We start from the raw sequence: 22,437 nt of genomic DNA, 5'->3' as shown, positions 1-22,437 counted from the left end.
CCCCCATTTAAAGCTATGACACCAGTAGTTACCTGCAGAGCCCTGACCCAGCCCAAACACTTTAAAATGAGACTTCAGCATTCTGAGAACCCATCCTATTCACTGGGCGGGGTCTCGCTGGTTACACGATGCGCGTGCGCAGAGTTGAACCTTCTCAGCTGCCGTACTCCGTCTTTTCACGTGCGAACTAGGTTGTCATGGCGGCTGTTCGGAAGCCGGTGCTGCTCGGGCTTAGAGACCTGGCAGTGCAAGGCAGCCCTACCGGGCCAAGTGCCTGGACTGCTAGCAAGCTGGGTGGCATTCCGGTGAGGGCGAGCGCAGGTGGGGTGGGCGGGTGCCGGCGAGGAGTACGTACGCACTGAGGCAGCGGAGAGGTTGGGGACAGAGTCGGGGTCTGAGCGCTTCCCCCTTCCTTAGGATGCCCTGCCTGCCGTGGCCGCGCCGAGGCCTGTGTGTGAACGCTGCAAGGAGCCACAAACTCTGGTCGTGCAGGTGTACTGCCCCCTGGAAGGCTCCCCATTCCATCGGCTACTGCACGTGTTCTCTTGCGCGCGCCCCAAGTGCGGCGACAGCGGGCCGCGCAGGTAGGCTGGGTGTCACGCCGAGTGGGCGGAGTTGGGGCGGGGTGTGTGGGGCGAACGCTGGGGACTTGGGGCGGGGTCAGGGGAACGCCGTGGGCTTGGGACGGGTTAGCGGGATGGGAGTCCGGGGTGGAGCCCTCATTGTTTTGTTTTTACCCTGAAGTTGGAAGGTGTTCCGCTCCCAGTGCCTGCAGGTGCATGAGAAAGAGGCACAGGTAAAGCAATTGTGATTGACATTATGTTTTTGCTGTAATATGAGGTATTTCCCAAAATATCTTTTAAAACCAACTTTTAAGCTGTGTTCTTTGTGGTACAGTGAAATTGGTTTTGCTCCTTCAGAACCATAAAATGGTCCAGGTGTTGTGGCGCACGCCTGGAAACCCATTTATTTAGGAGACTGAGACAAGAAGACCCCAAGTTCGAGGCCATCCTGGACAACTTAGTGAGACCCTATCTCGAAATAAATAAAAAGAACTGGAGATGTAGCAATAGTCGAGTCCTCCTGGGTTCAGTCCCTAGTACTGGGGGCGGGGGGAGAAAACTCTTGTTAGTTCAAACAGACTTCACACCGGAATTTATATATTTACAAATTACATACACTGGAGGAGGCAATTTCAGGAATGACCTCCTGAACCCCTCTCTCCACTGGCCCATCTGTCAGGCTACCTCTCCTGCAGTCCAGAAGCTTAGGTGTGATCTGGTGAACTGTATGCCATCCTTGTCACAGAATTGTTGGCTTTCCAGTCTTGTTCTACCTATATTTACAGACTGACTTCCTTTTGTTTCTTGGTATTTTTACCACACTCTATCTCAAGTTTATGTCTCTCTCTGGTGGGCCCCATAAGCATACCTCTCATTATATCTGAAATTGTAGCTGCTAAGGAGTCTGAGAACTGAACTTCTTTCCTTTCAATCTTGCAATGTATGAAGCACAACAAAAAAGATTTTGGAATAGATGGTTGAAGAAACTATTTGCTGTATCTGACACTCTGCCCCCGGAAACGTATATACTTAATACTGATATTTAAGTCACCTCTGACCAATGCTATTAAGTAGTAGATGGAGTTTGGGGAGATGAATTGGAGGGACTGGTGAAGGCTCCTTCAGGAAATTGAAGGGATGGGTTGCTGAAGCCAAAGGAATAGATGAAATCTCCTAAGTGTGATTGGATCTTATTCGCCAGATATTCTTCCAGAAACAAGAAAATGGCCTTGTCGCTGAGAACTGGTGTGAAGGTGCAAATGACTGGGGAAGTGACAGTGAGGAGGCACCTCCACCACAGCTTACCTTGGATTTTGTTCATGAGTCTAACTCTGCCAAAGATGTAGACTGCACTGCCCAGCTCCAAGACCTGCGCCTGCAGGACACTGTCCTGGATGCCACTCATTCTGTACCTCCAGCAGAAGGGATGGCCTTGCCTACTATAGTGCCACAGTTCCTGCCCTACTACATCTGTGTTGTAGATGAGGATGATTACAGAGACTTGGTCAGTCTAGATCATGCCCACAGCCTTCTGAGGGACTATCAACAGAGAGAAGGAATTGGCATGGAACAGTTGCTTTCCCAAAGGTGAGACTGCGTGCTGCTGAAGTTGAGAGGTGACTTGGTCTGGAAGCTGCCACAGTAGGTGCTATTGGTTTCGCCCCAGTACCTGGGGGAACTTTTCCAGGCAGAACTTTTGTGGTAGGATCTTTCTGCTTCAGTCTTGAGTGAGAAAAGGATACACAAACAGAGGGCACCTCCTCATCAGCCAGCTTGAGTTAGCTTGAAGATACTTTGGTCTATTTATTTATTTATTAACAAACTGTTCTTTACATTTATTGCTTATATACACAGGAGATTCATTATAAAACTCAGAGGAAGAAAAAATAAGGAAGAAAAAGTTACTTGCTTTAGCATTTTTAAGAACAGCTTTTGTAACTTATTATTATAATATTTGGGGGGATACTTGGAGTGAAACTAGGAGTGCTGTACCACTGAGCTACATCCCAGCCCTTTCTATTTTGAGACAGGGTCTTGCTAATTTGCTTAGAGCCTTACTACATTGATGAGGCTGGCCTCAAATTTGTAATCCTCCTATCTCAGCTTCCCGAGTCACTGGAATTATATGCATGCGCCACCATACCCAGCAGTTACTTTGGTCTATTTATAAGTGCCCTCAAGAAAATGAACCAGGATGACTGGGCATGGTAGCATATGCTTGGAATCCCATCAACTCGGGAGCCTGATGTAGGAAGATTGCGAGTTCCAGGCCAGCCTCAGCAATTAAGCAAGATCTAGACTCAAAGAGTAAAAAGGGACTGGGGTTGTGGCTCAGTGATAGAATGCTGTGTCACACATGTGAAGCACTCCGGTTTGATCCTCAGCCCCACATTAAAAAAAAAAATTATTGTGTTCATCTACAACTAAAAAATATTAAAATAAAAAATAAAAAGCACTGGGGATGTAGCTTAGTGTTGAAACACCCTTGGGTGTTTCCTGCCAAAAAAAGAAAATGAACCAAGATGAACAGACAGAAGTTAGAGGTGCCAGGTGTTTTCAGAAGATGCATTTACTATTTCTTTTTCTTTTTTTTTTTTTTTCTTTTTAAGAGAGAGCGAGAGAGGAGAGAGGGAGAGAGAGAGAGAGAGAATTTTTTTTTTTAATATTTATTTTTTAGTTCTTGGCGGACACAACATCTTTGTTGGTATGTGGTGCTGAGGATCGAACCCGGGCCGCACGCATGCCAGGCGAGCGCGCTACCGCTTGAGCCACATCCCCAGCCCCATTTACTATTTCTTTAACTTTTTTTTCCCCTGTGTTATCTTACTCCTTCCTTTTTTGTGGTATTGAGGATCAAATCCAGGGCTTCATGCATATTAGGCAAGTGCTCTACCACTGAACTACATCCCCAGCACCCTTTCTGTTTTAAAAAAAAATTTTTTTTGGTACCAGGGATTGAATACAGAAGTGCTTAACCACTCAGAACATCCCCAGCGCTTTTTGTATTTTATTTAGAGACAGAGTCTTGCTAAGTTGCTTAGGGTTCACTAAGTTGCTGAGGCTGACTTTGAACTTGGGATCCTCCTGCCTTAGCTTCCACATCCTCTGGGATTACAGGTTTATGCCACCATGCTGGGCTTTTTAAATGTTTTTCATAGCAGAGGCAAGCCTTTTTTTTTTTTTTTTTTTTTAATAGCTAATTGCAGTGGTGCACACCTATAATTCCAGCAACTTGGGAAGCTGAGGCAGGAGGATCATTTTTGCTATTGTAATAATATAAAGTGGGATATTTGTAGAGTTGACCTAGTTCTTTGCCAAGTCTGTTTTACTTATGGACTTTTTAAATGATTACCCCAGAGTTGAAAATGGCTTGGGAGAATGGTGAGCCAGTAGGCTACATATGTATATTATAAGCTGATACTGGGGGTTGAACCCAGGGACGCTCTGTAATGAGCTACTTTTTTTTTAGGGGGAGGGGTACAGAGGATTAAACCCAGGGGTAGTTTAATACTGAGGTATGTCCCCAGGCCTTTTTATTTTGAAAAAAATTCTCACTAAATTGCTGAGGACCTCACTAATTTGTGATCCTCCTGCTTCAGTCTTCTGAGTGGCTGGAATTATAGGCATGTGCCACCATTCCTGGCTTTAAATATTTTTAATATTTAAATTTTATGTATGTATGTGCTTTTTTTTTTTTTTTCTGTATTGGGGATTGAACTCAGGATTTGTGCATGCTGAGCATAGCCCCATCACTGAGCTAACTGTATCTCCAGCCCCTGATAAAAAAATTTTTAAACCATACTGAAGAGTGAACCCAGGAGGATTTTCCATCTCTGAGCTACATCTGCAGATCCCTTTTATTTTATTTCTTGTGTAGAAGAGTATTGGGGATTGGACCCAAGGGTGCCTTACCAATGAGCTTCATTCACCAGGTTTTTGGAGTTTTTTGAGACAGGGTCTTGCCAAGTTACCTGAGCTGACTTATGATCCTCATGCCTCCGCTCCAACAGACTGAAATTATAGGGTATCACTGCAGCAATTTTTTTAAGAGGATTATCTTGTTTTCTCTTTTAAATCCTGTAATACTCTGAATATTCACACTCAAAGGTGGTTTCTGCTTCTCTTTTTAGTTTTTTTAGTGATGGTAATGAAAAATATGAGAAGACCAAAATTAAAAGCGGAGATCAAATGTTTTACAAATTCATGAAGAGAATTGCTGCTTGTCAGGAGCAGATTTTGAGGTAAAGGAAACACATTTTCTTTAATGTACTTGTCCCTTCTTCCTTCCTTCCTTCCTTCCTTTTTTACAGTATTGGGGGTTAAATTCAAGAGTATTCTAGGGCTGGGGATGTGGCTCAAGCGATAACGTGCTCGCCTGGCATGCGTGGGGCGCTGGGTTTGATCCTCAGCACCACATAAAAATAAAATAAAGATGTTGTGTCCAGGGCTGGGGATGTGGCTCAAGCAGTAGCGCGCTCGCCTGGCATGCGTGCGGCCCGGGTTCGATCCTCAGCACCACATACCAACAAAGATGTTGTGTCCACCGAGAACTAAAAATAAATAAATAAACATTAAAATTCTCTCTCTCTCTCTCTTTAAAAAAAAAAAAAGAGTACTCTAAAGCCACATCCTCAGCCCTTATGATCTCAAGTTCAAGGCTAGCCTTAGCAATTTAGTAAGACATTTTTTCACAGTAAAAAATAAAATAGGGGGGCTGGAGATGTGGCTCAAGCGGCAGCGCGCTCGCCTGGCATGCGTGCAGCCCGGGTTCGATCCCCAGCACCACATACCAACAAAGATGTTGTGTCCGCCGAGAACTAAGAAATAAAAAATGTTGAAAATTCTCTCTCTCTCTCTCTCCCTCCTCTCCTCTCACTCTCTCTTAAAAAAAAAAAAATAAGCTGGGAGTTGTAACTCAGTGTTAAAATACCTGGGTTCAATCCCCAGTATCACAAAAATATTAGTCAATTAAAACAGTGGATTAAAAAAAATGGCTCGGCACAGCCACATCAGTGTTTATAGCAGTACAATTCACAGTAGCAAACTGTGGAACCAACATAGATGCCCTTCAATAGATGAATGGATAAAGAAACTGTGGTATATATCCACAATGGAATGTTATTTAGCATTAAAAGAGATTAAATCATGGCATTTTCAGGTAAATGGATGGAGTTGGAGAATATTATGCTAAGTGAAGTAAGCCAATCCCAAAAAACCAAATGGTGAATGTTTTCTCTGATATGAGGATGCTGATCCATAATGGGTATGGCAGGGGAGCATGAGAGGATTGGAGGAAATTTAGATAGGGCAAAGGGGAGGGAAGGGGAAGTGAGGGGGCAGGGGAATAGGAAAGATGGTGGAATGAGATAGACATCATTATCTCAAATATGTATGAAGAAATGAATGGTGTGACTCTACTTTGTATATATCCAGAGACATGAAAAATTGTGCTCTTTATGTGTACTATGAATTGAAATGCATTCTGTCATATTTAACAAGTTAGAATAAATAAATACTTTTTTTAAAAAAATGGCTTGGTGGTGCTGGGGATGTGGCTCAAGCGGTAACGTGCTCACCTGGCATGCACGGGACGCTGGGTTCGATCCTCAGCACCACATAAAAATAAATAAAGATGTTGTGTCCACCAAAAACTGAAAAATAAATGTTACAAAATTCTCTCTCTCTCTCTCTCTCTCTCTTAAAAAGAAAAATGGCTCGGTAGTGGAGCACTTGCCTAGCATGTTCAAGGCCCTGGGTTCAATTCCCATTATCTGCAAAACAATAGTAATAATAGCATAAATATGTAAAAACAATAAAGAAATTTCTTTCTCGCCATCCAGGGGCACTTGACCACTGAGCCACATCCTCAGCCCTATTTTGTATTTTATTTAGAGACAGAGTCTCACTTAGTTACTTAGCCCCTCACCATTGCCAAGGCTGGCTTTGAACTCGAAATCCTCCTGTCTCAGCCTCCCAAGCATCTGGGATTACAGGTGTGTGCTACCTTGCCCAGCCTGTTATTGTTTCTTGTGTGTCATTTCCAGAGTTTCTTTTTACATGTATAAGCAAATATGATTACATATTACTACCACCCTTTTTTACACACACAAAAAAATCATTCTAGACATATTCTGTATCCAGATTTTTTTATAGTGTATGTAGGATTACAACATTTGTATCATATAGTATAGGTATATTTAACATATTTATTTATTTATTAGTTATTGAGGATTTTTATTTTTATTTATTTATTTACATGTCGTGCCAAGAATCAAACCCCATGCCTCACACATGCTAGGCAAACTCTCTACCACTGAGTCACAACCCCAGCCCAGCCCATATTTAACTTTTTAAGAAAGAGCCAAACAGTTTTCCCCCAGCCTATTTTATTTAATAAAATAATTAATGCTTGTTATACCATTTATTTACTTATTTGACCTTTTTCTTTTTCTGCAGTAGTAGGGATTGAACCTAGGGCCTCTTAACCACCAAGTCACATCCCCAGCCCTTTCTTTTTCTTTCTTAAGTTCTATTTTATTTTGAGACAGGGTAAGTTGCTTAGAGTCTCACTAAATTGCTAAGGCTGATCTCAAATTTGGAATCCTCCTGCCTCAGCCACTGGGATGACAGGTGTGTACTACCCGACCTGGTTGTTTATACCATTTACATTCCCACGCCAGTGTTTAAGAATTCTAGATCCTGCACATCTTTGCTGGTACTTGGTATATTCTGTTTTTAAATTTAGCCAGTCGAAGAATATAGTAATATTTCATTATGATTTAAAAAAATTTTTTTGTAGTTGTAAATGGATAGAATGCCTTTATTTTATTTATTTTTTTTATGTTGTGCAGAGGATTGAACCTAGTGACTTACACATACTAGGCAAGCACTCTGCCACTGAGCTACAGCCCCAGCCCCTCATTGTGATTTTAGTTTGCATTTTCCCATTTGCCAGAAGATGGTATCTTTTCAAGTACTTATTTTTTATATGTGAATATCATCTTTGGAAAAGTGTCAGTTCAATTTTTTTTTTTTTTTAAAGATTGTCTTGCTCAGTTGCCCAGGCTGGTGTCAGACTTCAACCCTCCTGTCTCGGCCTCCTGAGCACCTGGGATTACAGGTGTGAGCCACCACACTTGTCATCATTCAAATTCTTTGCAATATTTTTATTGGATTATTTATCTTTTTATTGAATTCTACAAATTCTTAATATTGTCAGTATACAGGTCCTTTTTCAGCTATTTGTATTTTGCATATTTTCTTCTTGTCTGTTGTTTTTTTATTTTTTATACTAGGCATTTAATTGGGCGCTTTACCACTGAACTGAGCTATACCCTAGCTTTTTTTTTTTTTTTTTATTTTTTTGAGACTGGGTCTTGCTAAATTGCTTAGAGTCTCACTAAGTTGCTGAGGAGGTTGGCTCCAAATTTGAAATCCTCCTGCCTTTGCCTCTGTAGTCGATGGGATTACAGGTATGGACCACCACACCCAGATTGGGTTTTCATTATGGTAAAACTGTCTTTTTTTTCTTTTCTTTTCCTTTCTGTAATGGGGGTCCAACTAGGGCCTCGTGCACACTAGGCAGTGCTCTACCACTTAACTACATTCCCAGCCCATAAAGACTGTCTTTTTTTCCTTTTTGGTACTGAGGATTGAATCCAGGTCCATTTTACCACTGAATACATCTCCTGTCCTTTTTATTTTTTATTTGAGATGATCTCAAGTTCAAGGACTGAACAGGCTGTCCCTGAACTTGAGATCCTTCTTCCTCCGCCTCCCGAGTTGCTGGGTTTACAGGCTTGCTCAACAGTGCCCAGCTCAGTAACATTCACTTTTCAAGAGAAGATTTAAATTTTGATCTAATCTAGCTGGCACAGTGTCACATGCCTGTAATCCCAACAGCTAAGAGGGCTGAAGCAGGAAGATTGCAACTTCAAAGCAGCCTTATCAATTTAGCAAGGCCCTTGGTAACTTAATGAAACCCTGTCTCAAAATAAAATAATAAAAGGGATGGGGATGGGCTGGAGATGTGGCTTCTCAGCACCACATACAAACAAAGATGTTGTGTCCACCGAAAACTAAAATAAATAAATAAATAAATAAATAAAGATTAAGAATTGTATCTTGAGGTTAATGTATTAAATCATTTAAAAAAAAAAAGGATGGGGATGTGGTTCAGTGGTTAAGCGTCCTTGGGTTCAATCTCTGGTACCAAAAAAAAAAAAAAAAAGCGTACTATAACTATGAATATATCTTTTTACTTTTAATTATGTCAATTTTTGCCTCATGAATTTTTTCCACTTTTTTTATTGGTGCATTAAACTTGTATATAATTATGGGATTTGTTAAATATTAATAGATGCACACAACATAACAATATACTTTAGCAATACCACTCCCCAGCACTTCTACCCCCCCTTCTTGATTTCCCACCCTTTGGTCCCTTTCCTCTACTGATCTCCCTCTGATTTTCATAAAATCCGTGCCCCCACTTTTATTTTCCGTTTTCCTCTCTAGTTTTTGCTTATGAGAGAAAACATATGACTTTTTTTTAGTTGTATACGGACACTTTTATTTCATTTATTTGTTTTTATGTGGTGCTGAGGTTCGACTGAGTGCCTCACATGTGCTAGACAAGCACTCTACCACTGAGCTATTAATCCAGCCCTGAGAAAACATATGACTCTTAACCTTCTGAGTTTAACTTATTTTGCTTAACATGATGGTCTCTTGTTCCATACATTTTCCTGCAAATGACATAATTTTATTTTTGTATATTTTGCCTCATGAGTTTTTTTTGGGGGGGAGGGTACCAGGAATTGAACCCAGGGATACTAAACCACTGAACCATATCCCCAGCCCCTTTTTTATATTTTATTTAGAGACAGGGTCTCACTAAGTTGCTTAGGGCCTCGTTAAGTTGCTGAGCTGGCTTTCAACTCATAATTCTCCTGCCTCAGCCTCCCTAGCTGCTAGGATTACAGGTGTGTGCCAGCTGCCTCAGATTTTTTTTTTTTTTTTTAGAGAGAGAGAGAGAGAATTTATTTATTTATTTTAGTTTTTTTTTTTTTCGGCGGACACAACATCTCTGTTAGTACGTGGTGCTGAGGATCGAACCCGGGCCGCACGCGTTCCAGGCGAGCGCGCTACCGCTTGAGCCACATCCCTAGCCCCTGCTTCAGAATTTTGATGCCATTTAAGATGTGTGCATTTTTAGGATTGCTATATTTATCTAATGAGCTGATCCTCTTACAATTATGATGTTCCTATTATGTCTTAGGGCCTCGTTAAGTTGCTGAGCTGGCTTTCAACTCATAATTCTTCCTATTGAGTGAATCTTCCCTAATACTAATATAGCCAAATTAGATTTCTGTTGTTTAGTCTTTGATTCATCTTTATCCACTTTGTGTGTGTGTGTGTGTGTGTGTGTGTGTGTCTATAGTATTGGGGACTGAATTCAGGGCCTTACAAATATTTAGCAAGCACCCAACTACTGAGTTATGCCCTCAGCCCCTAACTACACTTTTACATTTAATCTATTTCCTACTCTAAATATAAAATGTGATTCTTAAATGTTTGGGTCCTGCTTTTTTTTTTTTTTTTTTTTTAAATCCAGCCTGATAGTGTGTCTGTTATTTGGAATGTTAGTTCATTTAATTACTTAAGGTAATTATTAAACTGAGTATTTTTAGTTTACCATTTTATTTTCTTTCTGTCTCTCTTTTTATTTTATTTTTTGTTTGTTTTGTTTTTATTTTTAGTATTAAGTCTTAAAACTAGGGTTTCTCACATGCTAGGCAAGTGCTCTACCATTGAGCAAAATCCCCAGTGCTTTATCTCCTTTCTTCACTTTAATTTATAACTATATAAGTTTTTAGTGTTTGCCTTAACGAGTATATTGTACAGTATTACTTATTGTAGTTCTAAGAACCACAGCATAGATTCCCATTTATCATTCCCCTGCACTTATGATCTTGTTTTTATGAATTTTGCTTCTATATATGCTATAAACTCCATGATATATGTATAATATATGTGTGTATGTTTACATATGTGTATGTATATGTATATACACATGTAAATATATGTGTTTGGGGGGGTGTGGATATATATATATGGGTGGGGATTTTTTTGCTTGAAATCATCAATAGTCTGTAAGGAAAATAAATATAAAGCAAAAATATCTATCAGAAGTTCTTTTATGCCAGAAATGGTGATGCACACCTATAATCCCAGTGACTTGGGAGGTTGAGGCAGGTGGATCACAAGTTCACAGCCAGCCTTCGCAACTTATGAGGCCCTAAGCAACTTAGCAAGACCCTGTCTCAAAATTAAAAAGTAGCCAGGCACAGTGGAACATGCCTGTAATCCCAGTGGCTAGGGAGGCTGAGAAAGGAAGATTGAGAGATCAAAGCCAGCCTCAGCAACTTAGGCCCTAAGCAACTCATTGAGACCCTATCTCTAAATAAAATAAAAATAAGGCCGAGGATGTGGCTCAGTGGTTGAGTGCCCCTGAGTTCAACCCCTGGTACCAAAAATAATTTTTTTTAAAAGGATTAGGGATGTGGCTCAGTGATTAAGCACCCCTGGGTTCAATCCCTGATACTAAAAAAAAAAAAAAAAAAAAAAAAAAGTTCTTATGAGCTAGGGGTGTAGCTCACTGGTAGAGTGCTTTTTTTGCCTAGCATGTAACTGGGACCTAGGTTCCATCTCTAGCACTTGCAAAAAAAAAAAAAAAAAAAGCGGGGTGGGGGGGATTCTTTCATATTCACCTTTTTGGTATTCCACATTCTTTCATGCAGATCTGTTTCTATCTGATATTTCCCTTCAGTATGAAGAACTTTTAATACGTTTGTTGGAGAGAGTTTCTCAGGTTTTGTCTATGTAAAAATGTATTTAATGTTTATTTTTAAACAGATCTAAATTTTTACACTTAAAATAGATACATGAAAATTCTGTGTAGTGATGGAGTGCCATGTGATATTTCAGTTCATGTGTACAATGTGTAATGTTTAAATCAGAATAAATAATACATTTATCCTAAACATTTATTACATCTTTATGGTGAAAAACATTCAAAATTCCTTTTTCTAGCTTTTTTTTTCTTTCTTTCTTTTTTTTTTTTTTTTTTTTTTAATTTGCCATAGTAGGGATTGAACCCATGGCACTTTACCTGAGTTTTATGACCAGCCTAGCTGTCTTGTCTATATTTATTTTCGAACTCCGGGGCACTGTACTACTGAGCTATGTCCCTATCCTTTTTTTTTTTTTTTTTTTTTTTTTTTTATGAGGGAGGGAGGGAGAGAGAGAGAGAGAGAGAGAGAGAGAGAATTTTTAATATTTATTTTTTAGTTTTTGGTGGACAAAACATCTTTGTTTGTATGTGGTGCTGAGGATCGAACCTGGGCCGCACGCTTAAGCCACATCCCCAGCCCCTGTCCCTATCCTTTTTATTTCTTTATTTTGTGATTTCATGAAGTTACCATGGATGGCCTTCAATTTGTGATTTTCCTGCCTCACAGCCTCCTAAATAGCTGGGACTATAGGTGTGCCCAGCTGTTCCATTGTTTTCTTGCCTTTGTTATTTCTGTTAGAAATTAGCTGCAGTTAAAGACATATGAAGCTCAGTGGTAAAGTACTTGCCTAGCATTGTTGAATAAGGCCCTGTGTTTGATACCACACAAAAAAAAAGTTATACTTTTTTGTTGTTGTTGTAGGAGATGGACACAATACATTTATTTATTTATTTATGTGGTGTTAAGGATGGAACTCAGTACTTCACATGTGCTAGGCAAGTACTCTACCACTGAGCTACAACCCCAACTCTATAATTCTTATTATTCTTTTACTTGTAATATGTTGTCATCGTCTTCTTCCCCTTTTTTTAGAGATTTTTCTTTGTGTGTTTATGGCTTAATTTTTCCTGCTTTACTTTTCAAGAGCTTTTTGGGATTATGGGTTGAAACTTTTGACTATTACTTCTATTTGAAATATTTCTTCTATTCTCTTTTTTCTAGTTCTCCAATTATCTGTATGTTCAATTATTTGAAATTGTACCATAGAGGCTAAAGATGTAGCTCAGTGGTAGAGCACTTGCCTAGCATGCTCGGAGGCTCTGGGTTTGATACAATGAAACAAAGAAGAAGAAAAGAAAAATTATACTATAGACTTTCTTTTTTTTTTTTTAAAGAGAGAGTGAGAGAGGAGAGAGAGAGAGAGAAAGAATTTTTAATATTTATTTATTTATTTATTTAGTTCTCGGCGGACACAACATCTTTGTTGGTATGTGGTGCTGAGGATCGAACCTGGGCTGCACGCATGCCAGGCGAGCGCGCTACCGCTTGAGCCACATCCCCAGCCCTATACTATAGACTTTCAAAGTTCTCTTTTTGGGGTTTAACTTTTAGTTCCAATTGGAATAATTTATATTTGCTTTTTCTAAAAATTCATGTTTTTATTTTGTCCAATCTATTGTTACTTTTTTCTTTTTCTTTTTTCTTTTTTTTTTTTTTTTTTTAGTTGTAGATGCATGGAATGGCTTTATTTTATGTGGTGCTGAGGATGGAACCCAGTGCTAGGCAAGTGCTCTGCCACTGAGCTTCAGCCCCAGCATCTATTGTTACATTTTAATGAAAGAAGTTTTTTGTTTCTCTATCTCTGTTGCCCAGGCTGCTCTAGAGGGTCTAAGCTCAAGTGATCCCTTTTGCTTCAGCCTCCGAAGTAGCTGTGATTACAGGTGCACACCACACCTAGCTTAGTTCTTTTTTTCTGACACACAGCATTTTGCATTTGTAGTATTTCTATTTCAGTCTCTTTTAATTTCCATTTCTGTGCTAAATTACTCACCCATTCATTCTTGTTTACCTTTTTCACTACATTCTTTTACATATTTGTTGCTGGTATTTTTTTTTTAATCTTTATTTATTTTTATGTGGTGCTGAGGATTGAACCCAGTGCCTCACACATGCGGGCACTCTACCACCGAGCTACAGCCCCAGCCCTTGTCGCTGATATTATAAAGACCCTGTTTAATACAACCATCATCTTGTCTGTGGGTTTTCTGGTATTGACTTTCTTCATGGGTTAAATTTACCTGTTTCTTTACCTATCTAGTAACTTTTTTATTTGTTAGAAATTATATGTTGGGGGGCTGGGGTTATATAGCTCAGTGGTAGAATGCTCACCTTGCATGTGCCAGGGCCCTGGGTTTGAGCCTCAGCACCACATAAAAAAATAAATAAATAAAATAAAGATGTTAGTTGGACTCAGTTTAGCATTGGCCAGACTTCAGATGTCTTGCTGTGCTTTATAGACTTGCTGCTGCTGGGTGTTTTTTTGTTTGTTTGTTTTCCTCTGGAGGATTTCTTTGGTCTTTTGTTTTGCTCCTGGTACTTTCTAAGAAAGGAAGTGTGCAAAGAGTGACCTCAGATATTGGGGTATGATTTGTATGTATGTGCCTCTGACTTCAGGTTCTTTATTGTAGGTATTCCTGGAGTGGAGAGCCACTCTTTTTGACCTGCCCTACGTCAGAAATCACTGATATCCCAGCCTGTAGCCACTGTGGAGGACAAAGAATATTTGAATTTCAGCTTATGCCAGCACTGATCAGCATGCTTCAAAGTGCTAATTTAGGTAAGCTTTATTAATCTTAGTTTGTGCAATTCTTGGATTATCTTGGTATTATACTAAAATCATAGGCCATGTTTTTGTTTAATTATAAAATATAGTATTTTGTAGAAAATTTGGGAAATAAAAATTGCTTTAGGAAATTTATAATATAACATGCTGAGTGTAGTGGCATATACCTATAATCCCAGTGACTAAAGTCTGAGGCAGGAAAATCTCAAGTTCAAGGCTTTGCCTGGGCAATTTAGTGAGACCCTATCTCAAGAGTAAAAAAATAAATAAAAAGGGATGGGGACATAGCTCAGTGGTAGGGTGTCCCTGGGTTCAATCCCCAGCACCACCAAAAAGAAAGAAAAAAAAAATTATAATCTAACCAATCTAACACAACTACTAACAACCATTTTCGGTGATTAAAGGCTGAGCATTTCCACCCTTAATATTATTTTCATCACCTTATTATATAATCAAAATTTATAATTATTTAAAAACATTTGTTTCTGGGGACATAGCTCAGTTGGTAGAGTGCTTGCCTTGCATGCATAAAGCCTTGGGTTTGATCCCCATCACCACAAAAATAAATAAATAAATAAATACAAACATTTGTCTAATTGGGTGCATAGGCCTATGCCCGAGGTCCTACCTACTTCAAACGATGACATAGGAGAATTGCTTGAGACTTAGCCTGGGCAACATAGTTTTTGTCTCAGAAACAATGGGAAAAAAATATAAATGAATAAAAAATAAATTGCCTTCTAAATGATTATAATTAATATTTTGTAATCATTAGTTTTTCTTTTGAAAATTTTAAAGAAAAATGTGAAGTTTTTTATAATAAAAGTACATTAACTTAGCTTCACATTACTTTTACAAAATATCTGAGGAAATTAACTTAAGATGGCCAGGTGTGGTGGCACACACTTGTAATCCCAGCTACAAGACAGGCTGAGATAGGAGGATCATAAGTTCAAGTCTACCCTTAGAAATTTAGCAAGACCCTGTCTCAAAATAAAATAAAAAGGACTGGGGATGTAGCTTACTGGTAGAATGCTTGCCTAGCATGTGGGTTTAATCCTAGTACTTAAAAAAAAAAAAGACAAAACTGTAAGAAGTTTATTTTGGCTTTCAGTTCTGAAGGTTACAGTCTACTATCAAGTAGTTCCATTGCTTTGAGCTTGTTGTGAGGATAGCACATCATGGCAGGAGCGTGTGGCAAAACTAGGCAGTGGAGCCAGGCTTGGGTGCACACACCTGTAATCTCAACAGCTTGGGAGCCCAGGGCAGGAGGATCATGAATTCAAAGCCAGACTCAGAAAAAGCAAGATGCTACCAATTCAATGAGACCCTATCTCTAAATGAAATGCAAAATAGGGCTGGATATGTGGCTTAGTGGTCCAGTGCCCCTAAATTTTGGGTACCAAAAAAAAAGGAGGGTGGGGGTATCCTGGGGATGTGGCTCAGTGATTAAGTGCCCCTGGGTTCAATCCCTGGTATCAAAAAAAAAAAAAAAAAGATAGCAGGGGGTAAAATACGGATAGTCAGATCTCTGTCCATTCTTTTCCCATTTACAGAATAAGTCTCCATTCTCTAATTTATATTGGGACCAAGCCATATTACAGGAAAAAAAATTTCCTCCTTTTTTTCTTTTAAAAATCTTCTGCCTTAAAATAATTCCAGTTATTGCCAGGCATGGTGACACATGCCTCTAATCCTCTAATCTAATCCTCAGTAGGCTGAGGCAGGAGGATTGTAAATTCAAAGTCAACTTCAACAATTTAGTAAGGCCCTAAGCAATTTAGCAAGAACCTGTCTCAAAAATTAAAAAGGGCTTGGCATATGGCTCAATGGTAAAGGGTCCCTGGGTTCAATCCCCAGCACCAAAACTTTAAATTCCAATTATTTTAAATGTAAGGGGTAAATTCTCGGGGATATACATTGAATTACCCATAATCTTCAGTGGTTTTCTGAAAAGAAAAAACAATACAGAAACAGACCTGAGGCTATTCTTTGAGTCGCTAACCAAGACTGGACTCTTTTTTTTTTTTTTTTGGTACCAGGGATTGAACCCAGGGGCCCTTAACCACATCCCCAGCCCTTTTTAATTTTTTTTTTCTTTTTTTAAGACAGGATCTTGCTAAATTGCTGAGGCTGGTTTTGAACTAGGTATTCTCCTGCCTCAGCCTCCCAAGCCACTGGGATTATAGGCATACTCTGCCATGCCTGACCAGGAATTTATCCCATATTGTATCTTCAGAGTATCCTTTGTCCCAAACAAGATCTGACCTGTATGTCTGTCTGAAAATTATTAGCAGTGCAAGCATCCTTGTCCTTGTTATGTGGTCCTCAGGGTGCTTGATAGGCCCCTCATGAAAAGAAATCTCTTATGAAGAAGAAGAAGGAAAAAAAAATCCTTAAAAAAAAATCCCTAAATCTCAAGTAATCTAGGTAACACATAAGGATTTATAATTTTTAAATTATTATTTTAAATAGCAAGGATACAATAAAACCTTATAGAGAGCTTTGAGGCACTTTGGGATAGAACAAAGAAAGTTTTAATACAGATTTATTTTTATAGCTGACATTCACTATGTAGGGCAGAATAGTTCAGCTGGAACATGTAACATGAGACTGTATAGAGAGAGTTTAGAGAAGGGAGGGAGGGCATGACAAGAGGTTGTACTCAGAACTTAGATTTATGGCAAAAGATTAGAGTTAGGAGATTGTCCACTAAGTGTATCAGGTCTGAATGTAGAGATTAATGGAGGTATTTCTTTGATTATCTTGTCAGGGCCTAGTCTCTCCAAAAATGTCTCTAGTGAACCCCACATTTTGTAAAACAAAGGGGTACTCAAAACACTGGAAGACTAACCCCTCATATGTGTCTTCTGGATAAGAAACTTAATTCTTTCTGATCCAGGAATGGGGTATATTGGCCAAAGAGTGTGTCCTACTTTTGGCATTTTATCAACAAACACTCATCTTCCAGGGGAGAAAAGAGCTTATGGCCAAGGAAAGCAGGAAGGAAAAGAGAAAGGAGGAATGGAAAAACAGAAAAAAGAGATCACCTGTTTAAATCTCATAGAGGTCGAGAAACCTGTAGGTGGTCTTGCAATGCAGTGTGAGAGAAGAAGGAAAGGATTTTTAAAGATCATTGAGCTCCTTCACAATTATTCAGAATTCTACCAGCTCCCTAGAACGTCAGCAATCACCTTTTTTTTTTTTTTTTCAGTTGCCGGGGCAGGTCCCAGGTATTGAACTCAGGGCACTCAACCACTGAGCCACATCCCCAGCCCTATTTTGTATTTTAGAGACAGGGTCTCACTGAATTGCTTAGGAGCTCATAAATTGCTGAAGTTGGCTTTTTTTTTTTTTTTTAAGTGAGAGAGATGTAGAGAGAGAATTTTAATATTTATTATTTAATTATGTGTGGGGGGGTACAGCATCTTTGTTTGTATGTGATGCTGAGGATCGAACCCGGGCCACACGCATGCCAGGCGAGTGCGCTACCGCTTGAGCCACATCCCTAGCCCTTGAAGTTGGCTTTGAACTCAAAATCCTCCTGCCTCGGCCTACTGAGCTGCTGGGATTACAAGTGTGTGTCACCTCACCCAGCTAACAATCACCTTTTTGCCACTTGAATCTATACAGCTTGGGAATTTCCCAGCTGCCCAAGAAGGGGAGCCATGGCTAATGAGGCAGATTGAGGTTATGCTCTTTAGCCTCTGAAAGTAAAGGAAACAGGCGAATGCTAACAGAAAAAGTCGTAGCCAAATCAAAAAGAAAGTAGTCCTACCAAAGTTGATGTCTCCAAAGTTCCCCATATGGGCCACTATGAGATGTAATAGAAGAGAAAGGGGGAGTTCAACTCGGGACCAACGGGGTTCTTGGCATATGTAATAGAAAAGAATTTCAGCATGTGCCAGACAAAGACATTTATTTAAATACCTAAAGAGGTTTATTTAGGAAGAAGATATACATTCAAGGAAGAATGTGGGCTCTCTTGAGAATAAGAAGCTTAACCTCCCTTTTTATTTTGAGACAAAGTCACAGTAAATTGCTGAGGCTGGCCTTAAATATACAGATCCTCCTGCCTTTGAGCCTTCAGAATTGTTACATGTGCCACTGTGCCTAGCCTCTCATTGTTATTTCTATTTGTATCATCTTGGAGAAATGTCTTTTTCAAGTCCATTGCCCCTTTTAGTTAGGTTATTTGTTTTTGTTATTGTTGAGTTGTAGAAATTCTGTTTTCTTTCTTTTTTTTTTTTTTCTTTTTGAGAGGGGTGATGTTAGGGGTTAAACGCCAGGTCTTTATGCACCCTAGGCAAGCACTCTACCTTTAAGCTACATCCTTTTTATTTTGAGACAAGGTCTTACTAAGTAAGTTGCCTGAGCTTGAGTGTGCAATTATCCTGCTTTAGCTTCCTGAGTAGTTGGGATGGCAGGTGTGTACCACTATACCATTTTAAGTATCCTTCATGATGAATGTTTACATGCATTCACTCTTATGTATATACTCCCCCAGATTAAGATGGAGAATGTTGCCAGTGTCCAGGAAGGCCCCTGGGCCTCCTTCCCAGACAGCAGGCCCCTTCCTCTTCAGAATCCTCACTCTTCTCATCCCTGTTCACTAGGAATTTTGCCTGGTCTTGAACTTCACATAAATGAAATCATAATGTGTAAATGTTGAACCTGGCATTTCTATATTTTCCAAGAACCCCTCCTTGTTCTCTGACTTTTTTTTTAATAACATTTTGTGTTTGTTGTTCAGTCTCTCTCTCTCTCTCTCTCTCTCTCTCTCTCTCTCTCTCTCTCTCTCTAAGAAACATTTTCTCTTTTTTGGAGTTTTCTTTTGTTACTTGCATTGTCTGTTTCCTCCAATTTGCTAGTTTCTTCTGTGCTTGTTTTGATGACTGAATTTTATTGGAGCTTTTCTGTAAATGCCCGATGATGCTTGATTGATTGTTGCCGGGTTTCTGTTCTCGTGACTAAAAGGCGCAGGGTATACTCCAGTTGAATTGGGCTAACTGGGCTGCGCAAAATAACCACACAAAAAACACAAATCCTTTTTTCTTTGGGATCACTAGTGATGGCTCCTCTGACCTTAAGGGTCCACAGGAAGAAAGAGAGAGCATGCGCTGACCCCTTTTATTGAGGAGAAGCTATTCAAATGAGGCAAGGGGTCAGGTTTCAGGGGGCTGAGTCTATCTGACTGACATCTGGGTAGGCCACACCCAGGGGCACAGTAAGAGAAGGGGACACACACAAGGCACTTCCATGGAAGATTGTATTCTAAACAGGGCAAGGGGTTATATTATAAAGGAACAGGTGAGCATAGCTTCACCCATGGGGCTGTAGCAAGACACACCCATGCACAAGACACACCCATGCACGAGACACCATCCCTCAAACCCAAGAAGGGTGGGGAAAGCTCTGCCACATTTCTGTGACTGAAATCTCAGTACCCAGCCGGGGAGTGTGACTCAGTCATGTGCAAGGTTGGTCTCCCACAGGTTGTTCCTGTTTAAGTTCAAGTAGGCATAGAAAGCCTTTAATCCAAGTGACTTAGGAGTCTGATACAGGGAGATCGCATATTCAAGGCCAGCCTGGGCGACTTACACTACCTTAAAATATAAAAATAAAAAGAACCGAAAATATAGCTCAGTGGTTACAGTGCTTGCCTAACATGCACCAAATCCTGGGTTCCATTCTCCAGTGTGTACATACACATACAAAAGCACACTAACTGGAAGTTTTGTGTGGAAGAGTAGGATTTGTTTACTGGGCAGTGTCTTCATTGGGTATTTATTAAAGAGCCCTAAAGGGCTGGGGATGTGGCTCAAGCGGTAGTGCGCTCGCCTGGCATGCGTGCGGCCCAGGTTCGATCCTCGGCACCACATACAAAGATGTTGTGTCTGCTGAAAACTAAAAAAATAAATAAATATTATAATTCTCTCTCTCTCTCTCTCTCTCTCTCTCTCTCTCTCTCTCTCAGAGCCTTAAATCTTTAAAAAAAAAAAAAAAAGAGAGAGAGAGAGAGAGAGAGAGCCCTAAAAAGTTTGTATTTGGGGATTTTTTCTCATGGAATTGGTTCAGTTTCTCCAAGAATGATCTTACACTTTTTTACCTTAATTGCAGACAAGTCTTGTTTTTATTTTCTTTTTTTTTCAGATGTTTACTAAATCCTTTATCCTTTTATTGAGTCTTAATGGGTCAGCTCTGCTTCTGACTATGCCTTGAATCCCTGTGCCTCCAGTCTTGTTCATTTGCTCTAAGGTTCCGTGGATTTGGCAGAAGGCTGGCTAAGCTGAGTGGCATGACAAGCTGTAGGCGTTTTCTACCAGTGTCTGTGTCGCATCTGGAGTCTATTTTCCTGCTACTTTTTATTAAATTTGCCTTTTGACATCAGTATCAACTTATTATATGATGCACTGCAATCATATTGTAGCTGAAAGCCATAAGCACAGTTTTTGCTTTATGTAATTATATATTTCAGCTTGTTAGGTAAAATCACTTCCTTTAGCAACATCAGTTATCCTGATACTGAATCATCTTTCTCCTTCACTTCTGTTATCTCTACTTACTTACCTAACCTTTTTGTTTACAGTGAGCACTTAAGATGTGCCGGGCTGGTCTAAGGATTTCATATGTAATGAAATCTTACTATCATGATGAACACATGTCTATCACAGCGAAGTATCATAATTCTCAAGGTGATAGAACTGGGGTGTGAATTCAGGCATCTTGTTCCAGAGTGTGTGCTCTGCCCACTAAATATACTTAGACATTGTGAGTGTATCTCGTAATGTTATATTTGCTGGAATCCAGAATATGTTGTATTTTTCAGGTCTTTCTGTGGAATTTGGAACAATTCTAGTTTACACATGTGAGAAGAGTTGCTGGCCTCAAAATCATCAGACTCCCATGGAAGAATTTTGTATTATACAAGAAGACCCAGATGAATTACTGTTTAAGTAGAAAATTCCCTTTTATTTATACAAATTAAAACAAATGTTAATATGCAAATACATGTGTTTACCTTATTTAACTATCAAGTTATTAATTTTTATTTGTTTATTTTTTGTTTTGGTTTTCATTATTCAAGGGACAGAACCCAGGGCTTTGTGCATGCTAAGCAAGTGCTTTGCTGCTGAGCTGCATCCCCTGCCATTATTTATTTATTTTGTGGTGCTGGGGATTGAACCCAGGGCCTTGTGCATGCAAGGCAAGCACTCTACCAACTGAGCTGTATCCCTAGCCTCCCGCCATTATTCTTGTTTTGTTTGTTCCTTTGTTTTGTGGTAGTCTGGATTGAATCCAGGAGTGCTCTACCTCTAAGCTACATCCCCAGCCCATTTTATTTTTTATTTTGAGATAAGGCTTCATTAAGTTGCCCAGGCTGGTATCAAACTTGTGATCCTCTTACCTTAGCCTCCCAAGTAGTTGGGATTATAGGCACGCACCTCCACGGAGGCTCATAATTCTTAAGTGTTGATCTTTTTTTTGTGTGTGTGGCACTTGTGAGGGTATTGGAGCCAGGACCTCCTGACTGTGGGCTGGTCTGTCCTTCAGGGCTAATGACTTGACTACACAGTGACAGGTCAGAAAGTGGCTTCTCTCCAGCCCAGAAGGCCACTGTTCCCTGCACATGCATTCTCTTGGGCATTTTAGGATGAAGGGAAAGTAGCTAATTGGCCTATTACTACCCTCCTGTCTCTACACCCCACTGCATCCTACTGCCAGCCCTGGATGCTGCCAAAGCAAAACACCCAGCCCACCTTGGCTACTTGAGGCTACTGCCTTGCAACACTGACTGCTGGGACCTGCCCCTGGTTCCTGGCGCATGATCCCTTCCTGACCTCACTCACTTCTGCTCTCACTCTGGATATTGTCCCTCTGCCTAAATGTCCACCTTTCCAGTCTCCCATTTTTTCATTTTGTTTCTATTATCAACCCTTTTCTGTCTGCTGCTCTTTGACAGCAGTGTGAAAACTCTCATACTAGCCATGTTCAGAGCTGTTCTTAGTCTGTATAGATGAGGATGATGAGGCCCAGATTATCAAGGAATGGAGTCCTTCTGAGTAGTATGTGATTGGTGAAAAATATACCTGCTCCTGCTCCTGGGCATAGCTGAGGGAAGGTGGCTGTATGTATACAAACTCGAAGTTCTCAGTGAGGCTTCAGGAATGCTGAGTTTGCAGAGCTAAAGCTGAGCATAGACCTGCAGAGGGAGCTTCTGTTTCTCTCTCATGCT

The 22,437-nt window shown here is 40.0% G+C and overlaps 1 protein-coding gene across 3 annotated transcripts; it reads left to right on the top strand.

Moving 5' to 3' along the window:
* Pdcd2l (programmed cell death 2 like) lies at positions 1 to 21,209 on the top strand. Of its 3 annotated transcripts, XM_005330619.5 has the most exons (7): positions 149 to 305; positions 418 to 584; positions 745 to 796; positions 1,765 to 2,150; positions 4,694 to 4,804; positions 14,047 to 14,195; positions 21,031 to 21,209. In XM_005330619.5, the coding sequence occupies exons 1-7, from the start codon at positions 198 to 200 to the stop codon at positions 21,159 to 21,161; spliced, it is 1,104 nt and encodes a 367-aa protein (XP_005330676.1). In that variant the 5' UTR covers positions 149 to 197; the 3' UTR covers positions 21,162 to 21,209. The 3 variants fall into 3 exon arrangements, with proteins under 3 accessions (XP_021585721.1, XP_005330676.1, XP_040135960.1); XM_021730046.3 differs by lacking the exon at positions 1,765 to 2,150 and having other exon boundaries at positions 1 to 305; XM_040280026.2 differs by lacking the exon at positions 4,694 to 4,804.
* The last annotated feature ends 1,228 nt before the right edge of the window (positions 21,210 to 22,437 follow it).

The sequence above is a fragment of the Ictidomys tridecemlineatus genome, chromosome 15 (genome assembly GCF_052094955.1).
Source record: "Ictidomys tridecemlineatus isolate mIctTri1 chromosome 15, mIctTri1.hap1, whole genome shotgun sequence".
Lineage (NCBI taxonomy): Eukaryota > Metazoa > Chordata > Mammalia > Rodentia > Sciuridae > Ictidomys > Ictidomys tridecemlineatus.
Note: the sequence above shows the minus strand (reverse complement) of the source record. Positions and strands in the feature narration are given on the sequence as shown.

Bases quoted from the DNA above. Each gene is read 5' to 3' on its own strand.
- Pdcd2l (XM_005330619.5), top strand. From the start codon at position 198: ATGGCGGCTGTTCGGAAGCCGGTGCTGCTCGGGCTTAGAGACCTGGCA. The intron at 797-1,764 runs GTAAAGCAATTG...CTTATTCGCCAG, and splicing joins TGCATGAGAAAGAGGCACAG to ATATTCTTCCAGAAACAAGA. The intron at 4,805-14,046 runs GTAAAGGAAACA...TCTTTATTGTAG, and splicing joins TGTCAGGAGCAGATTTTGAG to GTATTCCTGGAGTGGAGAGC.